The following is a 26,969-nucleotide window of genomic DNA, read 5'->3' as shown; positions in this document are numbered from 1 at the left end:
GATGGGGCTGAGAAATGATCCCTATGAGGACTTGGCATATCAGATTCTTGGTCTCCAATGTGAACGGTAGCAGCCTGACCCGCTGGGTTCTTCCCCTGAGGATGAAACAGATCCATTTAAGAGCTAACCCTTGTATACCAATCTCATGGAATCTTCTAATGGAGGTGTTGTGGGTGATAGCCTCGAAGGTTGCTGAGAGGTCTAATAGGATGAGGGCTGCTGTTCTCCTCGGTCCAGCATGATTCAAATGTTGCTGGTGGCCACGATGAGTGTTATTTCAGTACTGAATCCTGATTGAGTGTTATCTAGAAGATGGTGAAGTGTGAGATGGGTTGTAAGTTGCTTATTGATGGCCTTCTCAATCCTTTTGGCTGAACAGGAGAGCATGGAGATGTATCGAAAGTTGCTCAGTTGACTGAGGTCAGCTGTAGACTTCTGGAGGACAGTGTGGATTTCTGCAAGTTTTCAATCATTTGGGAAAGTGACAGACGTGATGGAGGTGTTGATGATGTGAGTTTGGGTGGGGCTGATCAGTGATGTTCCGAGGTTGTAGTTGTGGTGGAGGCGTGGGTCAGTTGGGGTCCCTGAGTGGATGGCCCGCATGATTGCTGTTGCTGTGTCGTTTCTGGTGAGTGTTGTCCATTCGGTCAGGTGGCCATCCTGGTTGGTGGTGGGTAGCTTTGTAATGAGCTCTCTAGAGTTGGGTTGGTGTGCGACGTTGCTGTAAATGGTTGTGACTTTGCTGTGCAAGAAGTTTGATAGGTTGTCACAGAGTTGTTGTGAGGGCAGCAGTGTTGTTGACAGTGGCTGAGAGTGAGGTGAAGTCATTGAAACTCAAGAAGATCTCCTTGCAGGTGATTTTCTTTTTTTTTTTGTTTTTTTTTTTTCTTTTTTTTTTTGGTGTCTCCTATTTGCTGGTGATAGTGACTGAATGCAGCATTGGAGGTAGTTCTGTCAGTGTAGTTGTGGCTGGCTCTCCATTTTCTTTTTATCTTTTTACAGTCTTTGCAGTGTTTGGTGTCTTGGAGGTCTTCTGTGTTCCAGCTGGCCTGCTTGTTTGATCTACTATGCTTGTTGGGTTTGATAGGTACAAAGGAGTCCGCACAGTTCTTGTTACACTTGTTGATATCCTTGTTGAGGTTGTCTGTGGAGCTAGGTTAATCTGTGCTGAGATTCCTGAGCCAGTCTGCTTCTATGATTTTGCCCCAGCTGTGGCTTAGAATGCTGATCGTGGTCGGGGTGTTGACTTGAGGAGGGTTTGATTTGTAAGTGGATGATGGAGTTCAGTTTGAGCGGTGTGGTGGATTTGTATTTGAAGCTGTCCCTTTGTGATGAAGATGGGGTATAGTGTGCGTCCTGGGGTATGTGTTGGTTCTGCGATGAGCAGGGTAAGTCTGATGTTAGGCTTTGGAAGAGTGCTGTGGCGCAGGAGTTGTTTTGGTCCCAAAATGAGGTCACCAAGGAGAATGTAAGCTCTGGATTCAATGGTGAGCAGAGTGAAGAAGTCGATGATGAGGTTGGTAAAGGTGGCTTGAGGCCCAGGTGGTCAGTAGGCTAGGGTTCCAGTCAGGGTGAAGTTTTCAGATATTTACAGCTTTAAGTGCAGGTATTCAATGAATGGGGTGGCTTTCTCTGTGGATGGTGTGGATTAAAGCATTCATCAGACCCACCACTGGCAGAAAATCCATGTTTGGATGGGATAGGGTTTCTTGCAGGGCTCTGGAAAGCATACGCCTCTGCCAAAAATTCCCCTTATGAAGCTGTATTGTTCTTGACCCCCACCTCAGCATCGATAACAATAATGCATGTGCAGTGAGGCCTTTTCGTGATATGGTGTAAGACCCAGGGAGAGCCTCTGAGGCCTAAGAGGCATGCCAAGTGCACTCTCCTTTTTTACCTTAACCCCCTTTAGATGCTGTGGCAGGACCAAAAGAGATGTGCACGTGCCCTCAAACATCACCAAGCTTTAGCAGTTTTGTAAAGAGGAGTGGGCCATGTTTTAATGAACCAAGGGTTGCATATGCGATTATACACTAGGTTACTGAATGTTGGCTGATATTTTTACTTTGGAAATAATGACAAAGTGAAAAGTATGTGTCATTTGTCACATGAGACTGTTTATCTACATTTGGAACTTGTTACCCATATTGTTATAAGGATGTACCTAAGCATTGATACCCTTCATTGAGGTATTAATAGATCTGAGTTGAGATAATAGCTGAGTAGTGTATAGGTATGCAAGTGATTGTCAATTCAAATGAGAAAACCCCAGCATGATCAACTCAGGATTTACTGGCATCAGAAGACTGAAAGTGAATCTCAGTTCATATTGGGTAATAACTATTACATACACAAACGTGGGTTGTAAATCACTTTGTATAAAAGTGCTATATAAGGAAACGGGTTGATATGAAAAAACATCTAATTATTCTATCTGGATGTGTGATGTTTTTGTTTGCTACTAGTATTTTTCTCCCAAGGCACAATCCCAACATGACAGTTTACAGATGCCCATGGCTCTACCGAGATTCTCACCTAATCATGGTTTGAGTACAGCAGACAATCAGTTAATGGTGGTGCGGTCACTGTACTAACTTATTTTCTAAATGCTTTGTCCTGTGCTTTCTCAGAGGTAATGTTAATCAGCCTGGGTGTTACAGTGCACCTGTGAACTAAGGTGTTGAAAGACTGTGAAGTTAGGAAATATGATCCTATGCATTAAAAGCAAATATGGTTGGTAATGAAGGGGCCAGGAGGAATACAAATGTGTCACAAGGCCTAACTGCTGGCGACTCCGCTGCCATCATAGAAGGCATAGACGAGAACAAATTCGGAAGTCGAAGTGCAGCGGTTGCATTCTGATATTTTAATCGCTATCACAGACATTTGTGTTTTCTTTATTCATTCTGGGCCCTGTGCGGTGTCTCGAGCATCTCGTGAGGAGGTGACATTCATATGTGATGGTTCTGATTTCTGATTGCATGCAACCGTTTGGTGGCTAGTTACTGGTTGGCTACTCGGCTGATAGCACACTGGACAGTGTGTCCCTGTACCTTGCATAATATTGTTAACTCACCTTCTAGTCTCCTGTAAGTCCGATTGTGTTCTGCCAAAGTAATGTATTCTGCAGATCGGTGCACATACTGTGGATTCTGGTACATTCTGCTTTCCTTTCCAGAAAGGGTTGCTCACTCCTATTAGTGACGCCACCGCTTCCAGGCGTATGTGCCTGGTACGGTTCTTGCCACTTCCAAGGTAGTAGGAAAGAGGAGAAAGATGGTGTTTTGGGAGTTTCTGTGCATTTATAACATTTTGTATTATTAAAACTGTGTGAAACGTAAATCTATACTTGACCTCATGTGTGCTTACTTTGAAACAATGTCGCTATGACCTTTTCTTGGCTTATGCTAACCAGGCCTCAAAATCATCTTGTTCAAAATGGATGTCTCGCACTGCACATTCCCCATTTATTATTTCAGTTGCAGACATTCCAGTCATGCTTGTTTAGTTTCGAATGTCGTTGTTCTTGCTTGCTCTTGAAAAAAACTTTCCTAACATGTACTCAGTACTGTTTCAACTGCCATAGGTCTCTTCTGCTAGCCCGCTGTAATGCATCCATTCTCAATAGTTCACTGTTGTGCTGTAACAAGTTTGTTCTGCCTCTCTGGAAGACATTAGCATCAAGGGTCTCAATATTCATGTAGTGGAATAGTGCTTACATTATAATGCAATGTGACCTTTTAATAGTTCTATTCTGTTATTTATTGAAATTGTATTCTTTTTGCTCACACCATGATGGATTTGCACTTTCAATGTATTCATATGAGAAAAATTCCTATATAAAACCCTAGGAATAGAGGGTGAGCTAGACCTTTCTGATGCTACTAAGATGATGACCAGTTTGTTATTGATTTTGACGCTTTTTGTGGACTCAGGATATTTCTTCATTTTGCTTATAATTTTGTGTAGCCCAATTAGAGTGCCTTCATGGCAATTACATTTTGCATCTGCACTTTGATTTCCGTGTTGCCCTTTTTTAATTTTGTAATACATCTTTCTAAATATTCCACTTTGCTCTAGAACTCACATATTGAGTCTGTCCTTCCTTTATTAACTTTATTGTCATATTTTGATTAGTGCCTTGTCTGGGACACATTGTCTCATGAAATTGAGGTTTAACATCTCCCCAGTCATCCACCCCACCTGTGGGAGTGTAATTGAGGCAATTTTGGGGGGGGTATAAGAATTTTGGGATTCTTCTTGCCCACAGAGCTTTTGGTTTAATGAGGGCAAGGCAGACCTTTTGCAAATAAATAACACAGAAACTGAGCTTAGGTTTGGTCAGTTATAGTTTGTTCCCTCCATTGTATATAAACAGCAACACAACTGACAACAGATTTTCTCTGTTTGCAACTAATGTTTTACTTTATTATTCTTTCTGCAGACGCTGAGAAGAGAGACAGAATACATGAAACTAAAACGTAGAATTAATGGATGACCGCAAAATAAAGAGAAGGAGTCCCAAATCCTCCACTACCCACCCACCTCCAGCTGGGAGCGCTAGAAAAAATGCTGTGTCAACCAGTAAAAATACAGGGCTCTCAAACCCTTCAGCACAGTCTGCTGCTCAGAGACCCAAGTTAAAAAGGTAAGCTGAAGTTTCTAAGGAAGAAAGCAGTCTCAGACTTTCTGGTGGTAGCAGCATCAATTGCCAGATATGATACTCCTTGATCAATGTCCTCTGCACTGTTGAAAAAAGGAGACTAAGTATATGGGTGCCCTATGCAAGAAGGGTTACCAGAATGCACATTCATCAGCCCTATGGGGCAGCATGTCCTGCATCACTTGGGATTATCTAGTGCAGTTTATGGTGTTTTTCCCTAGAGAGAAAGGTGAGGACTTTCAATAGATAACCAAAGAGAGTATAATTATCTCAGCCAATTTTGCAAGTGCCGTAAAGGGACTGGCAAGTTCTCATCCAATATTCACTGCTCCAACTAATCAATTAAATGTAGCTCCTGGATGTGCCTTATATTGTTAACTTCGCAGGCCCCACAAAAGAGTCTTGGCCTAAACATTTCTGACTTTTTTATCTTCAGATCTCACACGGGTAATGAAATGCAGGAGATGTTAATAGTAGCACAAACGTTTACATATGAGGAAGTGGAGAAAAAAAGGTGGTTTGCAAAAGTCTAGGTTAGAGGGTGTGGAAAGGCTAGCAGCAACCCCTTCTATCAATGACCGAAATCAGAGGCAGAGGATAACTGCAGCCTTCAGCCACTGTGGATAGGGCACTACACCCAACTCAAGGCAGTGATTTGCATTCCACCCCCACCTTCTAACCAATTTGTGAAGGAGGTTCTCCAACCGTCTTCTGGGGTAGCACTGGAAAACGAAGCTTAGGTAGGTGCTAGATGTTGATCCTAATGTAGTGAAAATCATATTTTCAGATTCCACACTCCAGTTTCCACAAATGGTGGTCTATCTATTCCTCTTAGGCCTGTTGGTGCAGTAGGGAAATATTCTGCAAAAGAAGAAAGTTGTCAAGTCTGTTCCAAAACATCAGAGGTACAAGTGATTCTACCTCCACAGCCTCCTTGTCAAAAATATGTTTTCTGCTACCCAAGATCTATAATCCACAAACAAAAGGGTTCAAGTGATAAAAGTTCAGGTTGTTGATGCTTTCCCAGCGTCTAGACAGCGGGTTATGCTTTATAGATTGGCTGGATACATATTTCCACATTCTAGACTGTGCAAAACAGACTCTTCTTGAAAGTCGAGATTGGCAAGAAGCCCGTTTGCCCTAAGTCAATCTCAGCATGCTTTTCTATATTGCAAGGCTGCAATTGCTGCTTCCCATGGTTGGAAGTGAAAATACAACTTTATCTATCCCTAAGTCTGTGATTGACTGACTGGTAAGTTCGATCTCTGTGATGGCAATGGGGGGGGAGGGGTAGTAAAGGAAGAACATTGGCACTTGAGGACCTCTAGCTTGTCACTCTGCACACCAGGTATTCTTTAAAAATAACTGAAAGACCGATTCAGCCATAGAGCAGGGGAGTGGATCTACAGCTTCTTGTTGAACAGCTCTGCAGTCCAGTCTTTTCTTTGGTGGTGCAACAGGAAGAAGAAGTTGTAAGGAGGTACCTTTCTGCATACTGGAATGTCACACCATTGTCACATATTCATCTTTAGAGGCCTTGGAAAGCCCATATGGATGTCCTGATGGGTTAAAAGAAGTGGCCTCTGTAGGAATAACAATACCACATCCAAATTCTAGCCTCACTACAACGCAAGATTCTGGATTTGAGTGGTCCACCTAGCTCTAGGCATTTCCCTTCCAGCACTTAGTCTGGATTTTATTCTCCTCCAAGCAAACATAGCTTTAATGTATTACCTGGACAATGACAGTGACAGAAATTAATATTTGGATGATCTGAGATGCTAACAAGTTAACCAAAGACCTACCCTTTTTACCTGGCGCAATGAGACTTCTAATTTCTTCTGTTAAGAAACATTTGGCTGTTATTACCATTTGTATAAAATGTCCTTCCAGGGCATCATATTAGGGATTTCTGTAATTAAAAAATAATTTAAAGACCTTGGAAATAATGTTTTCACCTGTAAGGAAGCTATCCATTCCTCCCTTACAAAGAAACAGAAGGGTTATCAAATTGAGTCGGGCTACCTTTTGAGGCTATGTGCAAGTGCATCTCCAAACATCTAATTTGAAAAGTCTATCACCTCAGCTAGAAGGTGACGAATCTTACGTATTAGTACTGAGGAACTTAATATAATAGTCATATATAATTTTCCATCTTAACAAGGTTTCCCTTTGGACTTTTTTGTTTTAAATTCCTGTGTTCCTCTTCACTTTTTTCCTGAAGCCACCTTCTGCAGCAGAGATCCATCCGCTAATTAGGTGGCAAGACGGTTATGTGTTTTTACTTAGGCTTTTCATTTGTCCTTGGTTTTGTCTAATGGTTATTTGGTAAATATAGGCTGTCCTTCCTAGAAACAGATCATAGATAGATTTATAGTATCCTGCGTCATAGCATGCAGTGGCCCCTTCCAAACAAGTCAAGATCTCTTTCCACCAGGATGAAGGGAGCAACTGCTGCTTTAAAAAGAAATGTACCCTTTTCAGGTATTTGAATGTACAACACTTGGAGATTAATTCTTCTCTTTGCCATCAATTACTGCATAGATTCTAACTCCAGAATGGATGTCGTGTTAGGGGTAAGTTTGACACTGTTACCTCTTTGCATAATAGACACTGTTCCTTTTGCTCCACCTAGTGTAAGCTTGCTACTCTGTTCTTCTGGCTATGAATAACAAAGAAAATTCCTTGAGGGACAAGATATTAAACTTGCATTCCTACTTCTCCATCATGGGTATTCACTTGGAATTCATAAACCTCTCCCTTCTCCTTTGCAAGTCCAAAATCAGAGATTGTGAAGGGGCCTTTGCCCATCCTTTTCTAATCTGGCCTTTAGAAATAAACTGAGGGAGAGAGAGAATGATGGGGAGAGAGAGAATCAATGAGAATAATGTATGTTAAGTTAGGGAGGGATGTGGAGGGGGTGTGCCCCATATCCCTCCAACCTGCCAGATGTCATTGCTTTGCTTAAGGAACAAGCTGTTACCCACTTTAGGTACTTTTAACTACTACAAGTTACCTTTGCATAACTTCCAGCGGTTCTAGACTTCAGGTAGTGTTTCAATGATTGTCTAGGTCCCTCTATATTCCATGGCTGAGATCAAGGTCACTGTGCAGACTAGTGAAACGCCTGTGATTCTGTAGCTGTAATACTGTGCTCCAGTTGTTACATTCTCTAGCTATGATAATGTAAAAGTTGGAGCTGCACAAATCTTTTAGTCTGCAAAGTCTGATAGCTGAGCCACTCCTGCTCAAGTCGCTTTGACGGTTTAGGTCTGCAACAGGACCAAGGACTCTAAACCTCTCACATAGATACAAAGCCATGACAGTCTGAAAGGGGTTCCTTTTGAGCAGCTCCAGCAACAGCATTGTTGGGTGTCCTGTAAGCTTATGTATGAAATACATGGGCTAGGAACCCGAGCAGTGACAATATATACACTGAGACACAAAGTAACTGTGAAAGGGAGGCTCTAAAAAATTGGGCATATGGAGGTGGGTTATGGGAAGTGTAGAATTGGAGGAAAGGCAGTAGGAAATAGATGTGCTAAGGGAAAGACCTGAAATCATTGCTTCCTTTGAACTTTTTGTCGCCAAAAAGTATAAACTCTGACAAAAAAAAGTCAGAAAATCTATTAATGGATAATGTTGAACATTTAAATACCATGACTCTTTATGACACTTTAATTGGGATGCTGCTATTTAAATCATTTCTACTATATTTAGTGCTTTCTTTTTTTAATGAGTACGTCTTCATAAATGCAAGCAGTTTGGGCAGGCAGTTCTTAATAGTTTTGCCGCTTATTTTCTGGTTGTTTATAGTAGCCTTTACCTTGTCTATTTTGTGTTTCCACTTTATAAGTAGCGACAACACCATGCTTTCCAATTTTGAGGATCCTATTTTGTACCTTCCATTAATACCACTTTTCTGATTCACTGAGTAACATATTGATGACCGATTATTAAATCATTGGAAGCGTATCACCTTCTTGGACTGTTCAGCTCCTATGACATGACTAATGCTGATAGGCACTGCTGTATTATGTGGCTATCAGAAAAGCTGAATGAATTAAGGCCTTACTAACTGTCATACAGTGAAGCCTGTAGACTGGAATTGATGAAGCAAAAGAAATGTGATGAGCTAAATAGTTCTGATGGGCAGTACATTTTTGTCTGTACATTTTTCATCAATCAGTGCTCATTACCGTTAGCTACATAGATTTATTTGTAGCCTAATGTCTCTACACAGTTCCAGTTAATTTGGTCTAGAATACTATCAGGTGAACTGTTGATTTCTGTCTACTGACCTCCCTGTCAAGATGTTGTGCCTGCATCCTGTTGGCCTAACTGTTGGGCTGGCTGTGTGGGATAAATACATTGATGGCCACATGTTTCGTACACCATGATTTGCCCTGCATGCTTTTAGGTGATCTGCAAATGTTTTGCCCGCAACTCCAAACAGTTTGCACTTCTTGTACTTCCGCTCAGTGCAGACGTTTATTGTCACAGACCAGTCCACTGAACTGATATCTTTTCCATTTTATACAGCTACAATCTGTGGGACTCCTGCCCCCCTTTATCTCATGCACCCATACTTAAGGTTTACCCGTCTTCCACGAGAGCTATCGATCTGCTCACCTCTGACCCACGTATTCCTTATCTAGTCCTTCATATCATTTTCATTCTTCAGCCCCTTTGTTGTGCCTTCCCTACTAAGTCCAGTTGTGAGGAGCGGATGTCGTATCTTAGTAACATCCTGCCAGATCCCCTCTCCACCTCTCCCTCAACAGCTGTGTAGGTCTCACTTAATTAATCCTAGTCTTCTGCCAACATCGCTCACTTTGTAAGGCTAATAAGCCTGACCTCTTCCCTCTCACAACCAACAGCTTTCCCATGCAGACCTATATTTTATTCACTTAAACCCTCTCAAGGACCCCCCTGACAATTGATTTTGTTCATATCCAGCCCTGATTACTAATCTGAGATGAAAATACAGCCTTGCAGTCCCCTCATAATACTTGACCTCTAAAATAATTGGGGATAAAGACCATCCACGTGAAGGCTCAACAACACCCTATTTGCAGATCTTCCATCGCCACACTACTTTACACCAGCACTTTTAGAGGGAGTTATGGCACCAACACGCTAGTCATTTTCCATATCTGTGTCAGTGTTACTCTGTTGCCTCCCTGTGCCCTTGGAATAAACCACAACTATCTTACTTCTTTCATGCTGAACTTGTGTATGAATACCCAGAATTACCAACTAGCCTAAGAGTTCAACAATTCGGTGCCTACTCTCCTCTGCTCCATCCTATGTTGAAGAGCACTGACTCACCATAGTTTCTTCCAAACACGTTATCTTCATCCCATCTATTTTGAAACAACCATTCGTGATTATAATCAATGACCTAAACCAACCCCCAAAATTAGAAATCCTCTGCTGAAGCCCTCCCCCCTGGCCAAAGCTAAACTATTCTTGGAATGCTTCAAAAAACCGGTGTGTCATTAAGGCTCGACCTTTCCACACCTGCCGCCAGAAAACTGGCTACGTCGTACTTATCACTCTGAAATGCCTCAGCCAAAGATTCAAGCAAGTATTGCCCCACCGCTTCAAATTGAAACCACCTTGCTACAAACATCAAGTTGCCTGCCCTAGATAAAAATCTAACCTGATTCAAATTCAGCATAGGCTTTCCAGACATCGATTTTGCCCATGTCACATACTGCTAACGTTATTTGTAGCATAAAAAGATTCATTCTAAGAATTGAGGGTCCCATTAACCAGTCCATGCAAACTCTTTTGGAACATCAAAAACTTCCTCAGCTCCACATACATAGATTACCTCATGCCTGTCCATTTCTCATTTGAACATGCACAGTTCTCTTCAAAAGTTGTCACTGACAAGTCATGATATTCTGGCACAGTATCAGAACATTTCTCTCAAGTGGATTATACTCACAGGTCCTTAAAAAAATATCCTTCACTATTAAAACAAAAACCTTCTACTTTTCTCACTAACGTAGGCAACCATTGCCATGTTGCCAGTCTTTTAACTGTTGTAAAAATGTTTAAAAAAAACAAAAAATAGAAATGGTTCTGCTGTAGGAGTTCACAGAATCCATCACATTTTAGCCTAGTGCCAGTCAGATTTACTGCCCAAATACCACACCTGAATTACTTTTTTGACTATTTAAAGTGATATCCGACTATTCTCTTAGACTGGTAGCCACATTTGACACAGTATCTATATCTCCTCTCTTGTTCAAAATCTACCTGTAGTGTAACCTTCGACCTTTAGACAGGTGAGACCCTTGCATACTTTTAGGTCTCCTTTCCGAAAGACCAGTTCCTATCTTTATTTAACTTCCTGTCACCCTTTATGTGTAGCAAGGGCCTCAACAACTACCCTAAAATGGCTGGAACGCTATGTGATCCCTTTTTGCATGCCTGTCATTCTTCTGTGTCTATCCTGTATCTGCTTGCTTTGTCAAAAACTCCAAAATCTTTACCAATGTAAGCCACAAACCTGAGAGTGTGTATGACCCCAGTGATCTCCACATATCATTCCACATAAGGCTGTGCTTAAAACACCCTTAAAAAAAAAAAAAAAAAAAAAGACGTAGGTAAAGAAATACCCTTCTTCACTTGCCCAAACAGCAGGCAGTAAACATAATCATGAACATTGTATTTGTGTATGCCAGTGTCCCATCTTCAAACATCCTAGTCACCAAAAAAGTCTTGCTATCAACAGTCTGGCACGTGGCTTGTAGATGAAAGGATCCTCTGATCATGATTGAAGAGAACTCAATATTCTGACTTTTTCTGCCCCTCATGCACTTCTTCCCAAGAGAAGCAGAAGTATCCCACTTTGTTCAGTACTGCCGCTGTGGCATTTTCCCGGTGGGCTGCTTTCAGAGCTGGATGGGCACTGCAACCCAACTCTGAAAGTCCCCACCACCCCACTATCTTCACACCCTCCTGTAGTGCGGGGCTAATTTGTAAATTTCTTTGATATAGCCGATTTTGGTTTCCAGTCTGGCTCAATCCCATTATTGAAATTCCCTATGCCCCATTTCGAATAACTGAGCAGAGGAGAAAATCGATTCTCTATGCACATAGAATAAGCAGCAACCTCCTTCACATATAAGCCTGCCCAGCACTTCTTAAACAATTTTACTATTCAACCACGTCCAGGGCCTGTATTAGATCCTCTCACCCTGTTGCTAATCTTCAGGATTACTGACTAGCACCTAAGAACAGCAAACATTGACAACTACTGTGTTTGCAGATAATTACGTTTGTAATGTTTACAATCGACTTATAAGGTTCGTAAAAATATATAAAGACAGATTGTAAAGTACTGACTTGTGCTGTCAAGGTGCTTCTTTTGAAATCAGAGTACCTTCTACTTTCTCAACCCTCTAACTATAGTGGTATTTGATGCAGATTTAGAAAATAGGGAAACATATTTCAGGAATCCCTTCTCAATTTCACTGTAAAGAAATGTTTGCTTTTGAGTGGATCAAGTTCATCTTGCTCCTACTGTTACTCTTTTAGCATGGTGTCCTTTACGAGTAACTAGTGCGACTGGTTCTCATTTTCAAGGCTCCTCTTATCATTGTTTCCCATTTTTACAGGTTTACTGTGTGACTGGTTCCTGTTCTTAGGCCTTTATATGGCTGATTGCTGTTCGCTATGTTTTCCGTGTGGATGGTTCCTATTTCCTAAGCTTCCATGGTGTGGTGGCTTTTTTCTATTCCTTAGGCTCCATGTGTGGCTGGTCTTGTCCCCTAGGCTCCTGGTCCACAAAGTGTCTTGCTTAGTAGATAATGTTATGGTTTCCTTCAGTCTAGGATTCCATGTATTAGTTTCCCTTCATATTCTGCCTTGTTCTTGTTCTGCTCCCCTAACCCCCTCCTCATCACGGTTTCCCTTATCCTTTTACCCCCAGAGCCAAACCCAGAAAAACACTACCAGAATCTGCTAGCAAACGGTGTGAAAAAGGATGCATATAGTGGAAATTCGAGATACAGAAAAAGCAAAATAAAATGCTACAGAATACTAAATAGCTGCTGCCTTGTAGTAGAATACATCACCGCGGTGCAGAATCCCCAAATAGGGTAACTGAACAAGCACAAGTCACTACTCACCGACGAGAAATCAAAGTCAGATGGCCTAGACAGACCCAGAAAGCAGACCTAGACCAGATATATTAATTGTGTGACATGGGTCTTATGGAAAACAAGTCACACTTCCTTGATATGCAGAAATGGGAGATGCTGCTGTAGGAAATTAACCAGCAGGATAACCGTCCTTTTGCATCGTTGTTTCCTTCTGTGCAGATGCGTCTAATGAAGATGGAGTGCATGTGCAAGAGATGGGCACGTTAAATTTGATGTAACCTCTGTAATGTTGCTCTTCGCCATATATTTAATTGTCCCTGACAGGATACCTTATTCCCTATTATGTTTATTCGCCACTGACATGTTTATTTTATGTATAAATCATAATGTAGGTACATTTTAGACTTCAGAAATAGGGTTTATTTGCTCAGCAATAACTCAAGATACTCAACAAGCTGATAGGGAAACTCAGAGACACTACCATGTAAGTATGTGAAATAATTTGGTTGTAATTGTATGTTTTATGAATATAAGTTGTTTTTTCATTTTTGTGGTTCTAGACTAATGCAGGTTTTGCGAGGATTGAATTGGAGAAGTCCTAGTAAATATTGCTCTAGCGAAGCAGGAAACAAGTTGATTTTAGATCCATTGATGCTGCCTGGATGCATGAGATAGGCAAATGAGTGACTGTTTTCTATTCAAATTTATAATTTCTAAAAAATGTGATTCCTGGAAAAAAATGCTATTATCTTATACGTTTAGAAGCGTTGTAAAAATGTGATCAGCATCAGGCATTATCACGTTTATTTTTGTGGATTTTATGTTTTTTACTATTGTATTTACTTATAGATTTTACAAATGACAATGGCTGAGGTCTTCTTTCATTTCTTCTTACTTTCTTACAATCAGAGGTTTAAAAGAAAGAGTACGATCTCAGGGAGAGCCTAAAGGGGGCACGTCTTCTGCAATCCAGCATTCATTTCTTACCGATGTGTCTGATGTTCAAGAGATGGAGAAGGGACTCCTGAGCCTCCTGAACGACTTCCACTCAGGGAAGCTGCAGGCCTTTGGTAAAATATTTATTTCCCGTTTCATTGTTTTATTCATATAGACCATAAAGCACGTATATTTTCAAATGGTAATACTAGTAGGACCTGCAAGGTTAAGTGAATGGCACTGTGGTACAAGTTGCAGCTCTGTTACATAACCTGCATCATGCACTTGCATAGCTTCCTCTCTTAATTCCCTTTTCAGTATTGATTACATATTCGAGAAACAATGAGTCAGATGTCCATTCTGCAGTCGTAGACACCATTCATAGTAGAAGGTAAAACCTTAAGTGAGTAAAACAAATATTAAATAACCAGACCTCAACATTTATATTTGTATAAGGACAAGAAAAGTTTGGGATTAGACTACAAGCTAAATCATCTTTAAGTACTACTTGCAACAAAGATGGATGTAAGATAATCTTGTCTGTAAATATGCTGTTCTGTGGATCAGTAATACATTCACACTTACGCAGAGCTTTATTTTAAACAAAAAGACTGGTTTATTTTTTTTTACCCATGTTTGTAGCATTTGCATTGAACAGATATGCTCCTAAGTGACTGTTGTGATGCCCTAAGAGGACTTTGCTCCAATGCTGCTCCCATAGGACAGTTAGAAGGAACACTCTACAAACATCCATAACAGCACAGGTATACCATATAGTTGCTCACATTAGCGCTTCCCACTAAACACAAAAATAAATAAATGATGAAACATCCAACACAATGTATTAGTCTGAACAAATAACATATCTCCAACATAGTTCAGCAGTTCTACATAATAATGGGATTGCAAATGCACTAACCGATTATAAACATCACCTAGAAAACATACTCTGGTATCTCACACACCAACAAGTCAATGGGGACTTTAAACAAAAAGCCCTACACCTAAGCTAAAATGAGCCATAGATAAATAGCATTGATCTTCGGCCTCACTCGACCTCACTACAAACTTCATTTAATATATTCACATAAAAGAATGCTGGGAAATTGACAAACCAGATACCCTGGACAGAAACTAAACACTTTTGCCAAAAACCTCTGATAAATTGTAAATGTATCTGCATAGCATTTATGATCGCTGACCAGGCATTGAACACTTTTTTGGGCGAGTAGCATGCTTCTCTGGAATTCAGAGTTAGCAGGTTAGTACAATTTTTTTTTTTTTTTTTTGGGGCATTACTTATGTTAGGACTGTGTTCTTCTCTTAGTTTCTTGTCAGTTTAGTTGAGTTTGGTACAGGGATAGAATGATAGGAGTGGATTTGAAAAGGGGAAGCAGAGATTTTTTTTTTTTTTCAAGCAATGGTTGCCTGTGCTTGTTAGTTGGGTGGCACCTCTAAAAAGCAGGAGTGAAAGATTGAAAAGGATGTTTGGGAGTTCATAGTAGTCAGACGGTTTGGGAAGAGTCAGGTGGAGTAAGGATGGTAAAGGTTTTTTTTTGGTTTTTTTTTTTTTAAATAACAAAATGTAAATCATTTATACATAAAACTTCACCAAGCATCATGTGCATATATATTTATTTGCTTGATTAAACCGCCATATAAATACCTGTACGTACCATATGTACATTGAAAGACAATATCTACATGGTCTGCTGTGTACACTTGTCATGTGGTACACATATTTTATGCTTTCAAATAACTGTTCCTCCATTGAATTAAAAAATGTAGTATACTCCATAACACAGTATTCTTTTTTAGGGGTCGAGCCTGTGAGAGCATGCTCTAGCATATGCGTCTCAGTTGCGAGACATTGTTGTATACAAAAAGGCCTTGGAGCCTGCCCATTGCTTTACCACTTGTTGGCGTCACATCATTCTTCTTAGTAGCCTCCTTAATTGGCTGCCACCGCCGAAACATCATTTCCGATAATTTCTGTGGAGCAGGGACCAAGCACAGATTGATTTAATTTAATCTGTGCCCATCTGCTACTCTTGACGTGATTGAGGTACTGTTTTTCTTTTTTGATGCTTGCCCCTCCTCGCTTCCCTGTTGTTGCTTTTTTTTAAATTGGTGTTTGCAGACTTGTATCGCGCAAACTCGCACGTAGTATTGTAGCTCTTTACATGAGCCCCGGTCAAGTTGTCATGCAAGCGCTGATTTTTCAATTTAACACTGCACTGTTTTTAGTTTCTTTTTAATTTGTTGCAGTCTTGTATAGTGAAAACTCAACTGCCAGGTATTGCAGCTCTTTACATGAATTCCAGTTACATTGCAGAAGTTTGCATTCATGTTTTTTTAAGCACAAGCACATGAAGTGATTTGCCCAGAATCGCAAGACGTTGAGCCGATGCCAAGACTCGAACCTGGTTGCCTGGGTTCCCAACTCAACATTTCTGGCAGTAACGCCACATCCTCTCCCATTTCATATTTTTTTTTATCTCAACGACAATACATCTTCTATCTCGACAGCTATGCATGCCTTGAACATTGTGAATGGGCCCTGGTAAAGGATGATGTGTTCCCAGCAATAAATGCAGATGTGGCAGCTAATTTAGCAGCTCTATTCTCCCTCTCCCATTTCCAATCCTCCAAGGAGAAGAGGAATAGGGGCAGAGGATAGGGGAGACAGCAGCCCACAGGCCGCACTGCTCACAGTACCAGCATTAAAAACAAGCATTAGCAAAGCTAGTAAGTCATGCCTATACGAGATCAATTGGCTTTGTCAATGTTTTTCTCCATGTTACAAAGATGGTGCACTGCTGTGCAACTTGGCGAAAAAATATTGACAAAGCCAATACATCTTGTAAAGGCAAGACCTATTGGCTTTGCCAGTGCTTGTTTATTGGGCATCGTCTGCGTGAGCATGCGTTAGTGCATGCATTCTTACTTGCGAGACTCTTGTGTTCTATAATGGGCTTGAACCCACCCATTGCTTACCATTTGTTTGGAGCATTGTCACTCCTCTTTGTTGTCTTCTGATGGGGCAGCGCTTCACATGTCACATCCTTTTTCTTTTTTTTTTTTTTCAGTGAAGCATAGCCCAAGCACTAAATAATTAAAATTAATTGGTGTCCCTCCCCTGGTCTTTCACTGCTCGTGCTGTGATTCAGGTAGTATTTATTTAATAAAAAAAAGTCCACTATGACTTGGTTAACGCTAGCTGCATCATAGGGCTTTTTTTTTTTAAACCTCCGCCCTTCCTGCCCCCCCCCCGACCCCAGCCTGTTTTTTCTTTTCTACCTCCATCCCCCAGTCCAGTTTATTCTTCTTGCACTGTGACTCGGGTACTATGCTTTGGTTTTAAAAAACAAAAAGCTATGATGTGATCAACGCTGTCTGCCTGGTGGGACGTGCAGGCTGGGGGTGGTCACTCCTACTCTGGCTGAGTTTTCCCACTCAAAGTGGGGGTGGGGGGGACCACTGGGCATTCATGGGCTGCTAGCAGCAGAGTCAGAGGTCCAATTTCAAAGGCCGGAATGCTTTTGAATATGACTGCTGGGCCTGGTTGCCTGCCTGGAGGAGGAGAAGGTGTAACACCTCCACCCAAGAGCTCTTGAGAGCAGAGGCTTTCACCCCAGGAGTCCAGATCTATGTCTGGTGGTGGCAGGCTGGTGAAAATCAGTAGGCAACCATGCCAGGGCTGGTAGGTTTTGCAGGGGACAATCGTAACCTGCCCTCTGGGTACGTGTTATAATAAATCCAACACTGGCATCAGTGTGGGTTTATTATTCGGAGTTGTTTTATACAAAACAACCCAGTATTCAGAGAGGCCATCAGGGAGCTGGGGAACACATAATGACCAGTGCCCAGCACATGTATTTGCTATGACTTCCCTTTACACTTACTTTGTCTTAAGGTTTTATAAAGACACAGTTGGGGCATATTCAGACTCCCCGATGCTGGATTGGAAAGTGTAAGAGGCCGATGGAATGCTGAACCTGCTATCTCCGGAGGACTGGTCGCAAGCCCTATGCCACACTCGAAGGGTATCGAGAAACCCTAGATTCCGGTATACTCAATTCAATTACACACACCAGACGTACCTCTCACCTGCTAGGCTCAAGCGCATGTTTCCTGGATCTGACCCTGTCTGCCCTCGATGCGGTGCCCCATCAGCCCATTTCTACTACATGGTTTGGGAATGTGGTCCCCTGGAGGTAGAGTAGAGAGGGGTGGTGGCAGAAATCTCAGAGGTAACGGGACATCTATTTTTATCAGACCCCAAATCCTGCCTGCTGGGTGTTAGGACAAGGGAAAAAAAGCACAGATACATCCATAAATTTGAAGACTTAGAACTCATAATGTACAAAAGACTGATTGCTATGAACTGGAAAGCCCCTAAGGCACCAGATTTGAAAACATGGCGGGCCCTGACGCTGCGCTGGACACGTACAGAACATCAAGTACTGCGTAGGTTATTAGACAAGGGCCATTTACACACAGGATGCAAAGCCTGGGAAACATTTGTAACTAAACTGGAGGTAAAAAATTATGAGCGCCCACCGTGAACTCGAGGATATCGCAAGACCGGGGAAGGGGGCTGTTCCGGACACTGCTTAACACACATGGGGAAACAATCACACAGAATACACCCAGTATGTAAACATAAGCAGACTAATGTTAACCCTACACCCAGCAAGAGAGAAATAGAAGAGTCCTAGTGGGGAAGTCAATGACTCAGAGGCATCCTACGGGACAACGCACCCAAACCCACAGACCACCGGACATTACAGGAAACAGAGTAAGTTACATGAGCACCACAAGGCATCAACAAACACACAGCCGAAGCGTATACTATAGTAGATAACACTATACGATACCCCACCACCACTCACCTATTGCGAAGAATGGGGAGAGAATGACATCAAATTGACATACATTACACCAATCATAACTTGTGACTCAGCTGTGCACTAAAGAAGATATATTCTGAGAGATGTAATTAGACCTAAGTTGTTGTTAAATGTACTATGTTATTACGGATCAACTAAATCCTGTTATAAAATCGGTAGAATTTCCGATTTAAGATCTGTGCAGAAAATTAATAAAAAGATGTTTAAAAAAATAAAATAAACATATACCCTCACATGCATTATAGTGCACCCTGTCTTAGGGATGTATGGCCTGCCAGAGGAGTGACTTTTCTATAGTGCATGCAGTGTTAGTGGACAGGGCACTCTTTGTGAGTGCCATGTCAAGTTTGCAACTTTTAAATACACCTAGTCATGCACTTGCAATGGCAGTCTGAATGATGCTGGTGTGGGGTTTCTCAGAGTGGCACAATGAGTGCTGCAGCTCTGAGGGGCCCTCTTCAGTACCCAGGCCCTAGGTACCAGGAGTAGAGCTTACTAGGTATTTTCAAGGGCGGCTCAAGTACCAGTACTTAGTACAGTTTTGCAGAGAGAGATCTGGCCCTGGGAACCTGTTTAGAAGGGGCCCAAGGCACTCACAGTTTGAAACCACATCATTTTCCGGCAAAATGTGGGTGTTAGCCTTGCAAAAAGAGGCCCTTCCTCACACCCACCTCCCCCATTCTCTTTCCCCCAATCCTGTATCATTTCCTCTCCCAACTGTTTCATCTTTCTCATCTCCTTCTCCCGTCCCTGTTTGTTCTCCTGCCTTTGTAGCTTTAAGGCCCTTGTCTGTTTGTTTACGCACTAAAGTACCTACATCTGTTACTTGCTGATACAATTAACAACTTGGTTATACATGTTAATTTATTTTGCCAGAAAACCATTTGTACATCCCACAATGCTATATTGATAAGGACTGCTTGCCAAGCACAGCTGCTTCTCATGTTGTTTTGAGCTCCCTCAACACAGTTTTCAAATATTTCTTCAGTCGTGCATGTAAACATGCAGGTATGATCTATTTCATGTTTCTGAAAAGACCGCCATTATATACTCAGGCAAAAATGTGTATTGCTCCATGAACGTTCCTGGCATTGTTTCTGTCATATCCTTGTGTAAACATTCCTTGTGTTATAAATAAATCAGAGTGGCTAACACAGCCACTGTCTTACTGTCTTCCATTCATCCCCCCACAAGCTACCCCCCCCCCCCCCTTTTAGCCACTGTCACCCACCCACCTCCATTACCCACCCACACCCAATTACCAAAAACAAAAGGTCTCCAATAGGTAAAACCTATTCTCTTTGCCAACGCTTTTTTTTTTTTTTTTTGTAACTAAAAAAGATGATGACAATTAATACATACTAAATATGAATTCAGAGCATGATTAATAGCCTCGAGAAAATAGCATCATAACAGCATCGTCTTACATCCTGGGCGATGGATTGCGGATCCCAAAAGTCCAGTTGTAGTAAGCTCTATTTATCTAAGTGTAAATTCATTTTTCATATCCATGGTTTGTAGTTTAATTTGTCAAGATCCTTTACTCCTCAGTTACATTTATCCCAATGTATCTCTGGCTGATAATGTTTCAATCTTATTGTGGGTTATTTTGTACCCTCTAATAGTTGTGAATCTCTGTATTTGATCTAGGACAAATTGGATGGTTTCTTTTTCCGCTGTAGGACATATAAAACAGTATTATCAGCATAGAGCTTAACTTTAGAAAGAGGTTGTAGGGCAGCATGAATTTATATTTGGTTCATAGAGCTATAGTTAGTGGCTCTATGAGTGAGCAGGGTCAACGAAATAGGAGGTGTTGGACATCCCTGTCTTGTGCCTCCTGTAATGTGCATAGTTCTTGCAGTGCAGGTATTCACAATCAAGCTAGCTTTTCAATATGCATTTGCAATTAAATCTTGTGAGTTGCAGGGGATATCCAAATGCCTCCAAACTAGTGGAAAGTAAGTCCCAGTAAACCCCTTCTCTGTGTTATCTGAACATGACAAAGCTGATCTGATCTAAATGTATTAAACCAATAGCAGAGTCAGATATCCTCATAGCTAATGTCTTTGCAAAACTCAGACTATAAGATAATAGCAAAGTGGAAAACGTACTCTAGTGCTTTGCTTTATAAATCTTTATACATCTTAACTATTTTATTTTTATGATAAGAGGGGGGATGATTTTCACAGCAAGAAGCATATTTAATAGGTGTGTTCTAACTGGTGCTAACTTATTTGAAAATTGTTTATATTACTCAGTCGTAATTACATCCTCTCCACAGGTTTTAACTTGAGGCAGTCCTCTTATAACTTCCCCAAGCTCTTCTCTTATGAGGCGGGATATGTTTTAAGCTTCATTGATTTCAGGGAGTTGTAGGCCAAGATCAAATAAACCTTCGACTTTGCAATCTTCTGATCTTGTGTATAGATTTTCCAATTATGCTCAGATTTACAGGGTATTTCCTTAAGGACTGAGATGATGATATTTTTTTAAGGATTTGTTATGGACTTGATTTTATTGTTTTTCTTTGCCTTTGTGGCCCATACTGCTATCGTCCCTGTATATTCACCCTCTTAATACCATTATTATGTTACTGAGGCATATTAGAATAATTCCACTTTCCCAAAATAGTCACGCAATACCCTTTTGGCCTCTTCCAACTCATGTTTATTAGCACTTTATTTGGTTTGTGTAAGGTTTTTTTTTTTTAGTGGATTAAATCCTTGTCTGTAAGTCCTGACATATTGTTTTTTTCTTTTGATTCATAATTATGGTTTGGGAAATAATTCTTCCTCTTAAACTGGACTTAAAGGCATCCCATACTGACATAACAGTATTCTGTTAATTATTAAAGCACTTATTTTAACAAAAGAAAATTGGCAGAGTCTCAAATACACTAGTGATGTTAGAGCTCCTAACCCAAATCAGACTAGTCTATGTTTAAACCCCAAAGCAGGTTAAGAACATGGTAGACCTAAAGGCGTTTAGAGACCAGGCTAATGGCAGAATGCTGGCTATGTAATCACCCCTTTAAATGCTGCGCGCTTTCGTATTTAAATATTTACAGTCAATCTAAGTAAGCACCTCATGTACATAATTTGGTAATCACTGCTTGATCAGCAGACGGGTCAGCATTTATTGTATTGTTCTGAACCAGATAAAAGGTATTTTTAATGGAGTGAGACCACATTGTAGTATCTGACTGAAGGCAAAGCTGTACTCTAGCTAAGATATCATCAAAAGAGAATGAATGCACTCAAAAGATGATATTCAGTGCCCCTCATCCATCTAGGACATTCATTTTAGTTTTTAATGGACTCTCACCTGCTAGGGTTTCTAGTGGAATGCTTGATCATCAAGCCATTGCCCAGATAATGACCCTATCTGGAAGGGCTCAACTTTGATCCTCAAGGGAGCTCTTCATTCTAGGGAAGTAAATATGTATAAAATGGTCTATGCCTTCTCCAGATATTCATTCCAGGATTCCATGGCAAGGTTGAAAACTAAGTTTGATGCTTCAGGAGAAACTAATTGAGTTCAGCACAGCTCCTGTAGATGGTGTAAAGAGCTTCATTCATGTCACTGGTTCTGCCTAGATCCCCTTAAACATCTTCTCCCTGAAGTTCTATATCTCTTTCACTTTCAACAACCAGGTCTCATTCCACTGATTTCTGATACTTCATACACATCAGCTTCTCCAACTGAGTCATCCTTAAGATTATCACCTGTAAATAACATTCTCACTTTCCAAAATGTCTTGAAAAGAGGAGCAAATAATTTGAATTTGCAGCAGCAGACTTTTGAAACAGCTGCCTCTGTGAGAATGGAGTCTCTACAACTAAATGATTCTTGAAGACCAACATTACCTTTGGTTCCTGGGTTCCTAGGATCTTGCTGTTACACAGATTGCCATGGCATTGCACTCCAAAGATTTCAAACACATTTCCAAACATTTCTCTGCCCTTGGGGCATTTATCTTTGTCCCTTAGAGCATTTTTACAGTTCTTCCTTTTGGCCTTAAGTCCGCCCCCGCCAAATATTCACAAAGTGTTTGGTGTTGGTAGCAGCTTTTTAAGGAAGCACAAACTCCAAGTGTTCCCCTATTTAGATGATTGGCTGGTCAAGGCACATTCCAGTTGAGCAGAGCAGATGTCAACAACTGCCTGCATAACTCTATTCAGCAAGTTAGGTCTCACACTGAATTGGAAGAAGTCAGTCCTTCAACCACCAAGAAACAAACTTCTTGGGAGCAACACTAGATACTACACTCAACAAAGCACCTCCCACATCAGAGAAAACTAATGTAATTGGAAAAATTTATATAAAATTTGCCTCTACAAATCACTACGAGGGATGATGTCATCTTTCATTCCTCTAGTTCCATGGCCATGATCAAGGACCTATCTTGGTGGACACTACAGAATACCTGTCGGTCAGCCTTTCTTTCCTTAGCCTACCCTCTCCATTGACACACAAAAATAGGAAGAGGAAGAAATGTGATACCCATCTCACTTTTAGAGTACCATATATTGGAAAAATGCAAGGTTCTTAAAAATCATCATAAGGGATCATGGGAGTAACGCATTTTTGATTGCATGGTCCGGTATCTTTGCTTGCGCCTGTCCGGAATATTTGCTTACGCCTTTCCTCCCATACGTCTCCTTCCAAAAGTTCTCATGAAAATAAAGTCTGAGCCTTGCAGGATAATCCTAATAGCCCAATGTGGCCTTGCCAGGATTAGTTTAAGGACCTACTTCTTCTCTCGGAGAAACCTCACATCCAGTTGAGAACTACACCTTTTCTCCTAACAATGGACATGAGCCAAGTGTTGAATCAGTTTCCAAAGTCTCTTCACTTATCAGCTTGGCTCCTGAGCACAATGAATTATCCCACTTAAATATCTTTCTGGATTGTAGAGACATACTTGCCAGAGCCCGAGAAGACAGCACAAACAAAACCTATCCCCATAAGTGGAAAAAAGTTTGCAAATGGTGCCAACAAGCTAAAGTACATCTGCTTTATTCTTCGCCTGAAGAGATCCTTCCATATCTATTGCAGCTGGCGTGCGCTGGATTAGCTCATGCATCTATCAGAATCCATTTGGCGTCTTTCTCCTGTTTCAGGTGATCACCCGAGTTACCATCATTATGGTCCGCCAGAATAGTCAAACAGTTCCTTAAGGGATTTTTTAGGCTTTTTCCACCAGTCAGACCTCCTTCTCTGTCCTGGCAACTGAACACTGTGCTCTCACAGATCATGAAGCACCCGTTTGAACCCATTCACAGAGTGGATAATAAATTCCTTTCCTGGAAGGTTGCTCTCCTGGTAGCTTTGACCTCTGCCAGACAGGTCAGTGAGATTCAAGTCCTCACCATTCAGGAACACTTCGTGCAATTTAGGGATGATAGGGTGGTTTTTCACACAAATCCAAAGTTAATTCCTAAAGTCCCTTCAGACTTTAACATCAGTGAACCGGTCATTCTAAAGACCTTTTTTCAAGACCCTACAACACCTGCTGAAACGGCATTACATTCTTTGGACATCAAGAGATGCTTGAAGTTTTTTCTAGACAAAACCAAATATTTTAGCAAGTTTAACTAGTAAGTTGTGGCTTACAGTGACCAGGAAAAGGGTATCCTCTTTCCAAACAGAGCATTGCGAGGTGGATATCCAGTGCAATTCACTTCTGTCACCAGGCAGCAGGAAGACCATTACAGACGTCAGTACGCGTTCACTCTACAAGAACTATGTTGACCTCAACAGCAGTTTTTGCTGGTGTGCCACTTCAAGACATTCTGGAAGAATAGGCACACCTTTGCGCAACATTACTACTTGGACTCTGCACTTCAAGGTGATGTAGCAGTGGGTCAAGCAGTGCTAAGACATCTCGACCTGTGAAGGTGAGCCGTCTCATTCTTCCCACCATCTTCTTACTCATTCTTACTCATTATGCACATTGTTTCACTGTTCATTTTTAGATATTCATGTATTTGTGTGTTTAAGTGCTTCATTCGTTATATAGATATGGTAGTATTTCTTTGTGTATATATACAAATGTATATGTTTATGTTTATATATGTGTAAATGCATATATTTACAATTTAGATTACAATGTGCCTCAGCTGCTATATAATCTGATTGAAACATGAGAATCTACGAAAGTTCCAATACTGGACTAAAAAAAAAAAAAAGTTACTTACCTGGAACTGTAGTTCTCCAGTATTGGAATCTTTCAAAGGATTCACATTCAACCCACCCTCCTTCCCTGGGAAGCACACCTTTCTCTCTCTCTTTGAGTGGATCTCCTATACTGTGCTTTGAAAATCTGAGGGACTGGAGCTTCTCACAGGAGTGTTCTAGAGGGCAAAGCAGCCAGATTGCCTGAAACCTAGGTTTGGTCTCATTTTTTTTTTTTTTAATGGACTATGATATGTTACAAAATTGAGGGACATAGGGCCTTCCTACTCCCTTTAACATTGCATTGCTATTCTAGGGTACTGAAAGACTCCGATCTTGACGACGGGGAATGATTCAAGCATATGAATCTATGAAATATTCCAATACTGGAGAACTACAGTTACAGGTAAGTAACTTATTTTCTTACACAAAGCGTTCGATTGACAGTTTATAATTTGTTTTGGGAGATGGGGTGGCACTGTGGGATGGATGGATGGATGGATGGATGAGTGATGACTGTTTCACAAGATAGCACAAGGACTGTGGTCAAAAAGCCAGCAACTTGAACAAGACAGCACTTTAAAAAAGATCCCTATTCAAACAGACAATACAACAAGAAGTCACTATTCAAGAAAATAAGGGGACACCAGATCAAGAACTCAATCATTAAGAGGCATTGGTTACTGGCAAGAAATTTAACAATTCAAGCAATTAATTTACCAGGTCTTCAAAATTGTCAAGCGGATCTCCTAAGCAGTTGCTTTATAGACAACTACGAATGGGAACTAGACAATACAGTCTTTGGCATTTACCAAGGCCGAGGCTTTCCTGATCTAGAATTATTTGCCAAGAAAGAAAATGCAAAAGCCCAAATTTCACTTTGAGAATGGCTAAACCACAGTCGTTGGACGATGCCTTTTTAATCAGTTGGTCAAAATTGATCTCCACACTTCTCCTCCATTTCCTTTGAATTCAGTTCAACTACTCACCCTGAAATTGTTGAATACCAGAATGATTTTGATAGCTCCAGAATGGCCAAAACAGGGTTGCTATCCAGAGTTTCTGTCCTCTCCAGGAGACTCCACAAGATGTTACAATGCAAACAGCACATTCTTTCAAGAATGCAAGGCAAAATCTTTCATTTCAATGTACAGTCTTTGAATTTGAGGGCATGGTCCCTGCGGTAATTCCACATGGGCACTCTAGCCTTCTACTGGAGTGTATAAACATTCTAAAAAAAAGCCAAACGTCCCCACAGGAGCTTCTAATGCTTTTAAGTGGAAAAGATTTTTCAAACTGTTTCTCTATTCAATAAGGATTCTATGAACTCGGAAGAGAAAGTTATGTTGCCTTATTTGCTTCAGAACTACAATTTGCTACTATTGAATTTTATGTTGCTGCTTTTACAGCATACAGAAAACGACTAACATAAAAATCCTTCGGCATTATGCCAGTTTAAAAACATTCTTGGAAGGATTGAAAAATACTTTTCTATCAATTAGGCATTCTCCTCCTCATCCTATTATCCTTACACAACAGAAGGGTAATGTTAAGAACACATCTTTCTTTTTTGCCCAAATTTGTCTTTGATTTTCCTATTGACCAGACATTTTCACTTAAATTTTTTTTTTAGTAATCCATCTTCTCCAGCAGGTGGAACATGTTATTCCTTAGATGTTAGAGTTCTTAAATTTGATTACAACAGTAATAAGGAAATCCATAAAATAAACTAGTTGTTCATTATTATGGACCTATTAGAACTGGTATTGCTTCTTCAAAACGAACTATAGCCGGATGAATAGTTTCATATATTAATCTTTGCTATCAATTAGTTAATAGGGCTCTTCGTGGAAAACATAGAACTCATTCTCCACGTAGTAAAGCAGTATCTTCTACCTGAGTGTTCTGTTAACTGAAATCTGTAAGGCAGCCACATGGAGATAAATTAGTACTTTTTTGATAGCATTATTGCTTTGATGAGGATTCAAGAACCAACACTTAATTAGGTCAGCTGACATTAAAGATTCTTTTTTTCCTAGAAAATTTAAATATCGCTTTTTAAATAGTCTATATAGCTTTTTATTTGCCATCTGCCATTTAAAATTGCTTGCTCCCCTATTCCACGTTTATGGGTATAAGAATCCTACAATGCGGAAG

General features: G+C 40.7%; 1 protein-coding gene across 2 annotated transcripts in view; it reads left to right on the top strand.

The window, feature by feature from the left end:
- CCDC28A (coiled-coil domain containing 28A) overlaps positions 1–26,969 on the top strand; it is a 142,237-nt gene that overhangs the window by 68,197 nt on the left and 47,071 nt on the right. For both annotated transcript variants that reach the window (XM_069234318.1, XM_069234319.1), the window contains exons 2-3: positions 4,445–4,648; positions 13,693–13,853. In XM_069234318.1, coding sequence (XP_069090419.1) covers positions 4,491–4,648; positions 13,693–13,853 — 319 coding nt within the window. In that variant the 5' untranslated portion in view covers positions 4,445–4,490. The remainder of the gene's footprint in view (positions 1–4,444; positions 4,649–13,692; positions 13,854–26,969) is intronic.

Source organism: Pleurodeles waltl, chromosome 5 (genome assembly GCF_031143425.1).
Source record: "Pleurodeles waltl isolate 20211129_DDA chromosome 5, aPleWal1.hap1.20221129, whole genome shotgun sequence".
NCBI lineage: Eukaryota > Metazoa > Chordata > Amphibia > Caudata > Salamandridae > Pleurodeles > Pleurodeles waltl.
The sequence above is the reverse complement of the archived record's forward strand: the minus strand, read 5'-3'. Positions and strand labels throughout refer to the sequence as shown.